At 40.0% G+C, this 15119-nt stretch overlaps 1 protein-coding gene across 2 annotated transcripts in view; it reads left to right on the forward strand.

Moving 5' to 3' along the window:
* LOC119187840 (ATP-binding cassette sub-family A member 2) overlaps nucleotides 1-15119 on the forward strand; it is a 255259-nt gene that overhangs the window by 24705 nt on the left and 215435 nt on the right. For both annotated transcript variants that reach the window (XM_037435928.2, XM_075878770.1), the window contains 2 exons: nucleotides 9927-10028; nucleotides 14151-14252. In XM_037435928.2, the coding sequence (XP_037291825.2) occupies nucleotides 9927-10028; nucleotides 14151-14252 (204 nt within the window). The remainder of the gene's footprint in view (nucleotides 1-9926; nucleotides 10029-14150; nucleotides 14253-15119) is intronic.

Genomic DNA, 15119 nt, shown 5'->3' on the forward strand with positions numbered 1-15119 from the left:
CACGAGAACACATGCACCACGATAGGACATTCGCAAAATTATCCCCATTACGTCGGAGGTACCACCTACAATTACTAGTAATTGAACTAGCTGCACTAAATAAAGAACCTTCTGTGCATCAATAGATGTAATAAAATGCTGCTTGTTAGTTTCTGTTCGATTCATAGAAAAAAGAACTGGCAAATGTTGATATCTAAAGTTACTATGTGGCATGGTGCGAGTGGTTCAAAAATTCAATTTCTGCCTTGGTAAACTGGACAGGTCATGCTATTTAGCGAGGCCCAGTTGAATCAAGCACACCTGCAATATTGAAGGTCATGGCTAAAAATTGTTCAATGCCCGTTGTTGCTGTGGCTCCCACTACTTTCACTTTGCTAGTACTATGGTGTTGGTGGCTGCGCATAAAAGAAGGTCAACGTTGTGCACGGCAACAATGACGTGAGACGTCCCGTTGAGGCGGGTAATTTGAAGTGCGCTAACCCGATGCGGACCACTAAAATGCGATTTTATTTTTAAATAAGCACTTCCTTGGCACTAAAGTAACACTACGAGGTTTCTGGACCTCTATTTCAACAACAATCATCATCATCATCATCAGCCTGACTACGTCCGCTGCAGGGCAAAGGCCTCTCCCATGTTCCGCCATTCAACTCAGTCCTGTGCTTTCTGCTGCCTTTTTATACCTGCAAACTTTTTAATCTCATCTGTCCACCTAACTTTCTGTCTCTCCCTAACCCGCTTGCCTTCTCTGGGAATCCAGTCAATTACTCTTAATGACCAGCGGTTATCCTGCCTATGCGCTACATGCCCGGCCCATGTCCATTTCCTCTTGAGTTCAGCTATGATATCCTTAACCTCAGTTTGTTCCGTTATCTACTCTGCTTTCTTCTCGTCTCTTAAGGTTACACCTACCATTTTATTTTTCATTGCTCGCTGTGTCGTCTTCAATTTAAGCTGAAACCTCTTTGTAAGTCTCCAGGCTTCTGTGTCGTAGCTAGGTACTGGAAAGATGCAGCTGTTACATACCTTCCTCATGAGGGATAGTGGCAATTTACCTGTCATGATTTGAGATTGGTTACCGAATGTGCTCCACCCCATTCTTATTCTTCTAGTTACTTCAATCTCGTGGTTCGACTCCGCGGTTATTACCTGTCCTAAGTAGACATGGTCTTTTACAACTTCAAATGCACTATTACCTCTCGAAGTGCTGTTCTCTCCCGATGTTGTTGAACATTACTTTCATTTTCTGCAGGGTAATTTTACGACCTACCTTTCTGCTCTCCTTGTCTAACTCCGTAATCATGAGTTGCAATTCGTCCCCTGAGTTACTCAGCAGTGCTATGTCATCGCCGCAGCGCAGGTTACTAAGGTACTCTTCATTAACTCTTATGCCTAACTCTTCCCATTCTAGGCCTATGAAAAGCTTCTGTAAGCGCGTGGTAAGTAGCATTGGGGAGATTGTATTCCCTGCCTTACACCCTTCTTGATTATTATTCTGTTGCTTTCTTTATGAAGCACTATGGTGGCAGTTGATCCCCTGTAGATTTCTTCCAGGATGTTTATATATGCTTCGTTGACGCCCTGATTCCTCGTTGTCTGCATGACTGCTGATATTTCTACTGAATCAAGCGCCTTCTCGTAATCTATGAAGGCAATGTACAGTGGTCAGCTGTATTCTGAGCATTTCTCTATTTCCTGATTGATAGTATGAATGTGGTTGATTGTTGAGTAGCCTGTTAGAAATCCTGCTTGTTCCTTTGGTTTGGTTTGGTGTTTGGTTGATTGAGTTCTAATGTTTTTTTAATTCTGTTAGCAATTACCTTTGTAAATAGCTTGTATACGATATACAGCAAGCTGATCAGCCTGTAAGTCTTCAAGTCCTTGTCATTTCCTTTCTTATGTATTAAGATGATGTTAGCATTTATCGACGATTCTGGTACCCTCCCCGTCAGGAGACACTTCATAAACAGGGTGGCTAGTTTTTCTAACACAATCTGTCCTCCGTCTTTTAGCACATCTGATGTTACCTGATCCACACAAGCAGCTTTGCCTCTGCATTCCTTCCAAGGCTTTTCTGTAGGCTTGTGCGAATAGTGAATTTTTGGTTCGAAGCAAATATTGGTTTTGGTCGAATAATTTCGAATTGAACTCGAATAGTAAAGAAAAATAGGCATATGCATTATGACGTAACTAACCCGTGCAACATTTTTAATTGATTTAGAGCCTCTATGCAAATGCCTTTTCTTTTTCTCATTTAAAGAAAGTCAAAACAAGTTTGAGTAGTAGCAGAATTTGACTTTCGGTAGGATGCAAGTGATGACCAGTAAATTACTTAACATTTTAAAATATATTAGACGTAGAGCATATAAGCCGTCATAACAAGCTTTTAAGTCTAATAAATTGAGGAAATGATTTCAGGGTAACACGTTCACTTAAAGGAGACCTGCAACACTTTTTCAAGTAGCCATGGAATGGATTCACTAAAGAGCCCTATTTCGCTGCTGCAAACATTTTTAAAAACGAGCAGAGTTGCAAAGATTTGTTGCACACTGCAGTTGTATTCTCTCTTGTCCTGACGAAAGCGCTGGAAGCTCAGGAGGGAGAGATGCTACAAGGAAAGATAATACATCATGTGTGCCTCATGACCTTCAGCCCTTTTTTTTTTTTCCCTTTAAATACGCGGCTTTTCAGTGTGAATGCGCACATACACGTGGACAAGTAGCGGCCCCAGGAACAATCGAGCGTGCCATGCTATAATCAGCCCATGGCTGATACGATGGCTGTGACGAGCGATTTTTGAGCTTGTGGTGTCATTTGTCGAGAGAAGAGAGCAATTTTCAGTGGTCTTTGAGATTTATTGTGAATTGCAGGTCTCGTGCTGCGCAATAACATTTAGCTTGCGTTTTCTCGTTAGCTTCGACTACTGATCGGCAGCGTTTTCTGATCGTGCTCAAAAAGTGTTGCAGGGGGCCCCTTTAAGTTTGAAGGAGGCTTCCTGGCAAAGCGAATTTTTTTTGTAGACCTTTCCTGGAACGCACACATCAACAACATCATATCATCCACGAACAGGTCCCTCGGTTTCCTAAAGCGTCATTTGCGTCACGCACCACTAGACATAAAACTTCTGGCTTACAAATCGCTCATCAGACCTAAACTAGAATATGCAGCGCCCATCTGGAGCCCGCACCAGATATACCTAATAAACGAAATAGAATCTGTACAAAATCGTGCCACTAGGTTCATTCACTCTTCATATTCATACGACATAAGCATATCATTCCTAAAACGTGACATTGATGTTGCTAATGTTTTTGTGCGTCGCTGCATCTGTTTGATTACAAGTTTTTTCACAGTTCCCTCAATGAAGCACCTTACATCATCCCACCAACGCATATATCTCACCGCACAACCCATCCCAATTCAATCGCACGCGCTCGCACTACTACTTTTGCTGCCTCATTTTTTCTTCGCACAGCAGTGGACGGGAATGGCCTTCCCCTTTACATTGCAGCCATCACGTGTTCATCAATGTTTGCGCAAAACATAAATGCATATTGTTTGTCAGAAGATCACGCTCTGTAACCTCCATTTGTTAACCCACCCCTTATGTAATACCCCCTCACCGGTGTCTTTAAGGAAATAAAGTGAAGTGAAGTGAAGGTGTTTTCACGGTTTAGCACACCTACACTGCAGTGAAACCACTTTTACAAGCTGTTGCATGTGGATTTAATATACACTTATTCGTTCATTGCGAATACTTCAAAATTTCAATAATTTAAATTTGAATCAAAGAAAATTCGAATACCGTACTATTCATTCGAATATCCCAAGCTTTGGAATATTCTCCCAAGCCTACTTTTATGACTTCCATCATTTTTGCTGGGATGCCATCTGGGTTATTGCGAGTTCTTATATTAAGGTCGTTGTCACAGCTGCTGTACAGATCTCTGTAAAACTCCTTTGCTATTTCAACTACTCTATCCATATTGGTTGTTACTTTGCCTTTCTTGTCCCTTAGTGCATACATCTGGTTTTTGCCTATCCCAAGTTTCCTCTTCACTGCTTTCACGCTTCCTCCGTTCTTCAGAGCGTGTTCAATTCTGTCCATGTTATACCTTCTTACATCGGATACCATACGCTTATTAATCAACTTCGTAAGCTCTGCCGATTCTATTTTGTCTGTGGTTTTTGAGGCTTCTATGCTTTGACGCTTCATATAATGAGGTTCTTCGTCTCCTGGGACAGCTTACCTGTATCCTGTCTAAGTACTGTACCTCCAGCTTCCACTGCACACGCTGTAATGATACTCATCAGATTATCATTCATTGCGCCAACACTAGGGCTGGTTTCCTCGACAAGAGCCGAGTACCTGTGACTCTGAATTCCTGTACTTTCCCTCTCAGTGCTAGCTCGTTGATTGGCTTCTTGCGTATCAGTTTCTGTTGTTCCTTCTTGAAGTCTAGGCGAATTCAAAACTGTACCATTCTTGGATCACTGCATCGTACCTTGCCAAGCACTTACACATCCTGTACGATGCCTGGGTGTACACTCAGTATAAACTCAGTTCAACAATCAGCATCGACTTAATAGTTGCCTTTAGTGTACCTTTGAAAAAACCAACTTTTAGGTACCAAAAATAGACAGGCAAAACTATGTATTAGGCCTCCTACATTGTAGATAAAGGCACAATTAGTTTTTGAACGAATGTAAAATACCTCAAAACAAAGGTTTGTGTGACGTATATCTATAGCAGGAAAGCAAGAAATGCTATTGTTTCTGGTGGCACAATGGTGCCAACAGTTTAACATGGCTGTGTAATTGTTCTTTTTTACTGCTTGGTTTAACTCGATCTTTCCTTTTATTCTGTAGCATCGTGAGTCAAGTGCTCACTATCAGATAAACACACTAATGGGTCGCTTTCTTTTTGGCGTGTCTGGGAAGGCAGGGCAGAAAAAATAGCCAGGCCTCTAAAAGACCAGAATGTAGGAATGCCTCTTATTGGCTTGGTCAAATTGCACTGGGACAGTTTCTCACTGTTGGTGAATACTTTAAAATGTAAATTACAGTAGACTTTTGTCAACCAAAACTGAAGGAACCGACAAAATTTGTTCCATTTAACTGGAATTCTGTTTAATGAGAGTTGAACTGGGTTGCAACATTCAGGTATGAAACCAATCACATCAAAGGCAGTTGTTCCATTTAAGCAGCAGTTCTGTTTAACAAATTTTCATCTATTGAGAGTCTTTTATACAAACAAAACGAAATCCACATGCATGGCACATTTTCCTTTTTCCTTTGCTTTCTTCTGTTTTGCATTTGTCAAGCATTTGCACTATGTCAGCGCACATTCCATTTTGCTGCTACTAGCAGTTTTTTTCGGGCAGTCGACTGAACTAGAGGACTAGGTTGAACCCCATAGAATTTTGAACAATTACTGCTGCTCTGTAACGTGGATAACTGCCTTGAACTGTGCTCAAAAGTGAAACTTGAGATCAGTGTTTATATTGGCCCCGATCGTGAAAAGAGGCATTTACGGACCCTTAGAGGCATTTAGGCAGACGTAAAAAATTGGCATTTATAGGCACTATTAAAGCTCTAAAAGCCTTTCTTAACGCCTAATTCATGCTTATATATCGAAGTCGGGCAATCAGAGTGCAGGGAACAACATAGGCGCTTGCCTGAAGTATGGTCTCTAGTGATGATAGGGCTTGACAAAATAATGTGAGCTCATTTGTATTGAAGAGCCTTGAAGCAGTTATGATTGTTGGTACTCATGAAAAAAATCTGGGGAAGTTGCTGAAATTTTGAAAGAAACGAAGGTATAGGCTCTCTATGTTTATCTGGTTTATGCAGTTCCTCAAGATAAACCTCTGGCTAATGTCTGGAGTTGTATTGAAGAGAGTGAAAAATGTGACTTTGAAAACTGTGTCTGCTTGTCAGTTGTCAATTTCATAGTTTTGTTAGAATTTTAACTTAGTATAACATTCATTGTTTTTGATGAGCAATGTTTTTTGCATTGCAGGGGTGTGTGTTGTATTGGGTCCTGCATTGCTTTAATATTGTGCAATACCTTTTTAGGTGACATTGAAGTTTTCACTTTTAATGTCGGAGAGGTTCCTGAATTTTTTAGGTATATCGATAACAGTATAGTTCTGAGGATATAGAGTTATCTCCTAAGGGTATTCTAGATGTTCTTGTGCAACCAGGGCAGGATCTGAGTTTCATACAGGATTTGCTTTATGCTGAGGGGCTGCAGTCAGTGCTGCTTACCCATTTTGGGAAAATGACCTACGACATGATCATAATTACCCTTCTTTACCTCACAAAAATTTTTAATTGCCCTATATTTTACTCTACTCTTGAAAATAGTGCAGTGTAATAATAATAAAATACAGACTACACTTCACTGTACAACATGCAGATGTTTGGTATTGCTGAAGTTCGTGGAAACTTAGATCAGTTTTAAAGTTAGTTTCAAGGAGATAATAAGGAACATGAAATATGGTGGATGGGAGAAGAAAGAGTTGCCATGTTTGGATTGGTGGAGTGTTGCCTCAGAGTGAAGAAAAACAACTACGAGGCTCATCAGCAATTATATGTCTGGCTATTTTAAGGGATAAAGCAACAAAGAGCATTAAGCAAAACTTAAGAAAGACAAAAAAGATGTATGGTGCAGCAGCAATGGATTGAAAACTGGTTATCTGTAACTATGAACAAAATAAAAACAGAATAAGCCAGGATGCATACATTTCGCGATAATTCCAGAAAAAAGAGAAAACTTTTTACAGTCAAGTTGGGTTGCTTTAGTATGTATAGCCAGTGAGATTCAGTGAAGCAGAAAAATGCACATGTTTAGAAAGGTTAAGGAAATGACAAAGCATTTTTTTGTTGAATGTGGCGACATACGCTCAGGAGAATGTTGGGGCACTAGCTTACTAGCCTTGCGTTTTCGGGACAACATTGGATAGGTAAATAGGTCGGCACGAGAAATAAGTAAGAGACTAGAGGATTAGTGGCAGAAAAGTTCACAGAAAAGAAACTGGAAAACAAGACCGAGGAGTGGATACAGGCTGTCACACAGGTGCCGGGGAAGGAGAACTCTTGGAAGGCTTCTTACATACAAGACCACACGTTTTATTTACATATTTACAAGAGCTCGCAAACTAGGCTTTCAGACACAAGAGGGTCAGCGAAGGCTACATGGAGAGCTTACAGTGCATATGCGACACATTTTTTATACCCCCGGTCCGTGCAGCTGCTTCTCGTCCAGCATTCTGTCCAACTCGGACTGCGTATCCAGCTACGTTGATGCATGTTCCGTGCTGTACGCACAAACACCTTGTGTTCCTGCAGGAAGCAGACTGCATTTGGAGGGCTCGCCAATGAGTGTCTCTTGTAGGCCGTGTCCTTGCACTGCCGGTTCTAACAATCTGCAACGAAATGCAGAAAGTTGTGCTGTGAATTTATAAGTTTTTCTTTTATAGGGAGAGAACCTTCATTTAGCTTGACAAAATTAAGCCATAATATAATAATAACAATGATAATAAAAACAAAATCTTGAGGTTGGTTGAGCGCACGTCACCTTCATGTTATAAAGTAGATGCTCCATTCATCAACTGTCATTAAAAACTTGCATGATCTTGCAAGGCGAAAGCCATCTTCTTTTTCTTCTTCTCAGCCCATTGTATTAATCCCCCCACCCCGAGCCTCAGAACATTTCTGTGCCTAGCATGGTTTTGCGCTGCGGCTTGAGTCGCAGGCATTGTGAAATTTCTGCCTCTCACGTGCCTCCGAAATCTGCCCACTTGGGACCAAGTGATGATGTCATGTGTTACGTCAACATTTGACGTCGCATTGTTTTTCACACTGATGCCACTATTACTTCATGAAGACATTATAAATTTTGGCGATATCTGCCGTCATGATGACGTCATGAGGTGATGTGACTATAATGATCTTATAAATTGGCAAGTCCATGTTAAATTTATATATATAATTTTTTAAAGCACTCATGTTCATGCCAGTGATGTTTTAATGTTTGATGAAGCATCTAATGCTTTTGCCTTAATAACTGTAAACAGCCACCATTGCAAAATTTGAAAGCCCTTTTAGGCATAGAATAAATAGGTGAGAAAGAGGAAAAAATTATTCATAAAAAAAATAGAGAATATTAGCATAGAGATATCTGATGCATTCACTTTCATCTCTTCTTTACGCTAGTGAAATGAGAATTAAGGCTGTTTCAATTTTATTCAAGAAAAGATATGGTTTTCAAGTCTGCTTAGGAATTTCACCCTCGGAGATGTAGCGTCACTAATCTAAATGTTTCACTGATTGATGACGAGAAAAATGTTTAAATTACCCTATGCTGGTAAGAAAGTCATATTACCACCCTACTACCCTACGCTGCCCAAAAAATGTTGAAAATATCTATAGTTTGGTAATTACCCTGCAGTTGGCAACACTGTTTGCAGTTCTTGGATCTCGGGTTAGAGTTTTACAACAGCCATGTATGTGGCGTGTACCTCCCATGGGTCAAGCACAGTCTCCTCCCTTTTGATTTTGCCCACCTTGAAGTCCTGAAAAGAGGCATCGCATGTCAGTGCCTGGTTGATGGGCTGCAAAAGCCGTGTCTGTGTCAAATGCATAATAGGTTTGAATACCAGATTAGTTCCTTTTGGCAGTGACTTTCACTGAGCTGCTTGTTGATGCCGTAGTTGAATCTATCCTGCGTAAGGTAAAGAACAGAGTTGGAACCAAAGGGCCAAGACACAGCAAGAGGGGATGAGACCCTTAGCTATGCCTAATGTCCATAAGGTCTCACATAACCTGTGAATGGTCATGAGCATACAAAGTATTCCTGCGATTTTTACAGCTCCTAATATAACCTGTTAATGGTCACGAGCATACAAAGTATTCCTGCTGTCTTAACAGCTCCTAAAAAGCTTTTATGGCTCTCCCTTCGAATTTCCAATGACAGCAAATGAAATTTCTAAACAGGGCATGATTGCTCGTAGTAACATGTCTGGCAGGTGTCTCAAAGACTGGCCCCGGGAGCATGTGCTAAAAGCTAGACAAAAGGATGACAGATAAGCATAATTGGTTGCCCACATCACTGCATGTGGTTGCGAGGCATGTTTTTTTGAGACCAAGATTTTAGGCAAGTATGCCAACTACACCACTCATGTGGCCTTGGGAGCATTCTTTATCCACAAGGGTTCATGTATCTGTATCAACGAAGCTTCTAATTTTCACACAGTGCCAAACTGGGCTTCTTGAACTCTGAAGTGTGAAGCGGTACCGTTCTTATTTTTTCAGCTTAGATTTCCAATTTTTCAGCTTTGCTTTGAGAAGGGGCATGACAGGTGTATGTAGATCACTTTGTATAAAAGAGAGTGTATCAGTTGAAACAAATATTTGGTAGTTAGTACTCATCCTCATTTGTCACGTTCCCTTCTTCTGTCCGTGTAATTTTCCCACTAAGTTTGGTAGTAATAAAAAGGGAGTCACTTTGTCTATGAGCTGCAGCAGGCAAGAGTGTTGCCTTTTGCTGGTGAAGATCCAGAACTTCCTGTATTCTCCAAAAAAAAAAAAGCTACATTTGTGTTGTAAATAAAAATACCATAAAATTCCCAATGTGTTCTTGGTTAATGTAACTCTAATGACACGAATTGCTTTGAAAAAGGTTTTGTGCAAAGGAATTCCTGAGCAAGAGCTCTTTTACATTGAAAACATTTTTAAGTTGATTGATTCATGGCATTTAGAATCCCAAAGCAACACTGGCTTAATGATTGAAACCTCTTGAGAGTGTACTCTAAAGCTCACCTGTTCATTGCTGCAGGTGTCACCTGACTAAAGGACAAAGTAATACGTCTCTGAAATGTTTGCTGCAGGTATAAAAATTTGTTGTACTATTTTATTTTTAGGCATTGCTGCTGTCCCCAGAAGTGTTGAGAGCATCATTCTGTGAATACCATGAAATGCCCAAAGTGTTGAAGTTGAATGCCTCGATCTCAGCAGAGAGTATTGTAAGTCATCAATGCTACCTTATTAGTTTTCATGCACTCTACGGTGTGGTATTGAATTTTACATCTTTGCATGCTAAAAACCATCTACTAAACCAATTGAAACTTCAGGGGCAGATGCAAGCTTGCAATGAAAAATTTGGGAACAGGGTGCATGTGCTAGAGCCAACGTTTTTGACAAGTTGACTTGTCTTTTTGTAGCAGTTACAGCCTTGAAAAAGACAACTCCGTTTGTCGAAACACTGGCTCCTGGACAGATGCCCCATTTACAAATTTCTTATTGATTTGTATTTCTCTTGAGTAGACTCTTATCAAATAATAATAATAATAATAATAATAATAATAACAATAATAATAATAATAATAATTCCTAATGAGTATTACAGTTTATTCTAAATTGATTACAGGTTTTTTGGATCGAATGCATTTTAATGATGTAGTCTAGTTAATTATGTTGGCCCTGTAGCAACACCTGTTGTCAGAAATACATGACAGCATTATTGGGAAATACTGCTAGGACGCATTGTGTGCAGCAATGCTTCTGACAGTACTATCAGAAGAAGTTGAGTACATGGAACTTTAGTTTGCAATTTGTATTAATGAGGTGATTGATTCCATCTGGTTTATCTTGCGAGAGTGTAATTTAGCTTTCTGTCTATTCCTGTGATTATAACTATCATACTGTCTTGTTTGACTAAACATTTCTGGAGACGCAGGAACACTTGGTTACTGTTTGATGCTGCAAACTATGGTTGGCAAGGTGATATAGTACTAACCTTATTTCATGGTAGTTTTTTCAGTTTCAGATGGTGCAGTTGAGCTTCAATATAAAGAATACTGATATAACAAATTATCTGACAGAATGAACAAAATCCAAAATTTGGTTGGCCATTTGTTGAAGTATTCTCCGAATGTCCCATTTTCAATTTCATTATGCAGCAGCACAATGAAGTCAAAAATGGGAGATTCAACATCGTGTCTGTTAAGTAGCAAAGCAATGTTTTGTTAACACATGCCTCAAAATATATATCATGGTAGCGAAATTGTCAGATGTAGTTGCCAACTGATTTTTCAGGCACCTAATTTTTTTGTGCCTGTACAACAGGCGTCTCAAAACTCGGCTCAGCTAATAAGCCGCAATAAGCGGCAAGCCTTGGGGCCAGCACAGTGAAGGTGGCCTTTGCTGGGGTTAGCCTTCACAACATGTCAGCTCACATTGCTGTTTGAAATGCCTTTCCCATACCTCATATGTGGGTCACATCTGAAGTCACTTGGCGATGGGCAGGATTCGGGAAAGAAAAAAAAAACAACAACATATCGATGCCAATCTTCAGAATGACTGACATTTAGACGGCCATTCTGAAAGATAATTTTTTTCTGTTGTTCTCTTACCATAATGCTTCAACACTAGGTGCCCTGCATACGGTGCCTCATGAAAAAAAAATGTGCGAAACCAGTTATGTCTGTACAGCTCATGTACATACTTATCAAGAAAATAATAAAAAATATAGGGCCAATACAGTCTTGTGTCTGGCCCGGGCTGCTAAAGAAATGTGTACAAGCCATATGCACCCTGCATTCTTAAAACCCATGCTGTACAATTATGTCAATCAGGAAGATGCATCAGGGATAGGTTGCATGAAAACAAAAATAAAGTTGGGAAAAATGCTAGTGATGGTTTTCTCCTGCAACATTGTAAACAGCATCAATGTTCCCCTATCTTTGGAAACACCAGAATAATAGCTGCACACAAATGGGAAATGACACATTTTATAATAGAAACCGAACACTGCACTTGGAGATATGTGTGTCAGCCAGCAGTTGATAGCACTTTAACGTATCTGTGCAAGACATGAGGTTATTATTCTATGTGTATATATATGTATGTATGTTTTATACTTATGTTGTTGCTTTATTCACGTGGTGACATGACTGTGACTCGTCAGACAAGTGCATAAGTGTTCTCTGGTTTCTGAGAATAAACTACGTTAGAAGTTAGCGCTCTGTAGCGCTCTGTCTGTCTATATATGCCTTCATTTCTTCCTGTTATTTATGTGTGCTACAAGGAAAGTTACTGAAGTTTAACCGAAAAAGTGCACATTCATTGCAAAAATAACTGTGAAAGAAAAACTCATTGGATGTTCATTTTTGCTGTGGTCATTGAGCCTAAGTCTTTCAGCAATATTTGTGGAACATCGGGTGCCTAACAGTGGACCGCTGCGGATGTGTTGCATTGTTGTGCCCCTCCCAACAAAAGACCACAAAGACTTAAAGCTATTCATAAAGCTTTTTTAGTGGCTTGTTTTGATTGTCTTGGTTTCACTTTGTAATAAAAAGTGAGCACTCTCGACAATCACTTGTCATATTTCTGGAATAGTATCTAATCATTGTTAGCCGATCAAGCAACTTTTTTTTTTTTAAATGTGTCATGGCTGTATATACGTATTTTGTAATTGTTTCAGTGAAAAAAAGAAAGTTGTAATATGTGGTTAAGTCATGATGTTTACTTCGTTTGGCATCTTCATTTTTTTTAGGCTCTTCTTTTTTTTTTTCTGATTAAATTGTTCCCGAGAATGTCTTGATTTGTTTATAGCGGTTGCGTTTCTGATACTGGCCAAGTCGAATAATACAGACAAGCAGAAGTCTCGGAAGAGTGCCTGAGACTATGAAGCAGTCTACACAAAAAATGTCCAGGGCATTTAAAAAGGCAGGGAGTGGGGGAAGAGGGGGTTAAAGCAGGAACCAATGTGGTCCATGGCTTTGCGTCTCTGACTGCAGTGCGTGTGAAGGGGTATGTGAACTAGCCTTGCTTGCTGAGGGGTATGTGGGAATGTGAGATTGACTGTCTGCTGACAGACTATCTTGTACACATCCAGAGCATAGAGGACTCCGCGAGCTCACAAACCAAAGGTCTATCTGAAAGAGGGGGGGGGGGGGGGGGGCTTTGCTGACCCCTTGCGATTTTGTGAAGTAACACCAAAGTGTACAAAATAATGACCTTTGTTAATGCTTAGTACTTGCACAGATTCTAACTCTGCTTTTAGGCAAATCAATACCAGCTTAGGGATGCACTGCTGACAAACTTATTTGTCAAAAAAAAAAAAAAAAGCACTTTTGCTTTGTGCTGAGTTGATAAACTTGGGCTGACGTGTCGCTTATTTGTGTGGCTGAAAATTCATCTCTCCAGGCCAGAATTATAATAGCAATCTTTTATCAGCGTTTGACCTTAATTGATGGATAAACAACTTGTGGCGACCATTGCGCTCAAACTTGCGCAGCCTCTGTATTATCACTGGATAGCCCGGCGTGACACGGCCACTTGCTGCAACAGACTTTTGATGAGGAACAGTGCCACGGCAGTTTCACCGGAGGCTTAAGTCATCACTGGTTGTTATAAAACCCAAGCTGTTCAGTTCGCTTTTATAATTGTTTCTCTAACCATTCGAGTGCAGTGTCGGCATGCTCGCCTCACTGTCGCTACCACGTTAATAAACAGTTATGTTTTAGGGGCGAAGCTCCTTAAGGCATGGGCTGTGCATCCCCTGTATGTAGCCACTTCTCGTTTAGTCCTTGCAGTGTTCACTAGATAGCGGTACCATCACTTGTATGTAGCCACCTCTTGTTTAGTTCTTGTAGTGTTCACTAGATGGCAGTACTTATAGCTGATGATGAAAAGATGCAAGATGTTATAAACTAGGTGGCGGTACTTGTAGTTGATGATGAAAGATGCGAGATGTTATAAAATAGGAATGATGTCACATATGGCGCGTGTCATTGGTAGAAGGCAATCGTTCGATTTAGTGGAGCAACGTACGCTAGGGGGAGCGTTGTAATGAAATCGAGTGGGCAAAATGTACGGAGGATTCATAGTTTACCAGGTTTACCTTCGGAGCTTCGCCTCATCATCATTCACTTCGTGGATATGGCGGCACTTTTTTATGTTGAAATCTGTCTTTTGTCGACCCGGCATCCCACAAATTCAAAACTTTATTGATTGGATTGGTGGCTGCAAACTTTACTGAACTTCAATTGTATACATTTACTCTAGAGGCATGAACCCATTGATGTTGTCCAAAGTGTTAATTTGGCTATGTTTGACTGGATGCTTGCCTGTGTGACTTTCAGGCTGATCTTCAGATGCATTTCTGCAACCTTACAAGTAGTGAAACTGCACTACTGTCTTCAGAGCTGAAACGACAAGTCGACCGCAAGAAACTTGCTGAGACAGTAAGGAGCATATGTTTTCCATGGATTTCTTTTAAAGTTCACCACTTCATTGCTAGTTTTCATTACATGATTTTCAAGGGAAAGCTGAAGGGATAAAAACTCATTTATTGCCAAGTGTCACTGCTGCTTAATTTTGTGTGGTCTCTTGAGCTATAAGGCCCCAATAAACAGTTGGTGGTAAATGTTTTAGTCTTGGGTGCCTTAGGTTTAAGATGTGAAGTAATTGTGCTCTTGTGGTGGAAATAAAATATAAAATTTGTTTTGTCTTTGTTCTAGATTATTCTTCTCTAAAACTATGCTTTCAGTGAGCTAAACAATCTCAGAAAATGACAAAGCTTACAGTGTTAAAAATTAATCTTGATATATATATATATATATATATATATATATATATATATATATATAGAGAGAGAGAGAGAGAGAGAGAGAGAGAGAAATTATTGCACTCATTTCTTCACTCTTGAGCAGAACTATTGCATTGCTGGTTTGGTTCCTTTTTATGCCTAACAACATTCATTGTCCAGGAAAAAAGGTGCCTCCCCTAGGACAGAATGTTCCTACATATTTACTGCACAAGAGTATGTCTATACTGCCTTAAATTTGGAAGTACAGACACAGTGGGATTCACAATGGTGATTAGTACTTTGTTTTGGTGAAATTAAGCAAGCAGTACAACGGCATTAGAAAGCAAAGCACTGAACTTGCACTAGCTAGCTGGCATACCAAGTTTTATTGATGACAGTTTTGGCGGTCTCTGGATTGTCTCCGGCATCGCAATGTCCAGTATGCATTAATGAACAAAAGTTATGTACTAAACAACAATGTTTTACCAACATGGTTGAGAAAAATTGCAGATTTGAAAGGCAA

Source organism: Rhipicephalus microplus, chromosome X (genome assembly GCF_043290135.1).
Source record: "Rhipicephalus microplus isolate Deutch F79 chromosome X, USDA_Rmic, whole genome shotgun sequence".
Classification (NCBI taxonomy): Eukaryota; Metazoa; Arthropoda; class Arachnida; order Ixodida; family Ixodidae; genus Rhipicephalus; species Rhipicephalus microplus.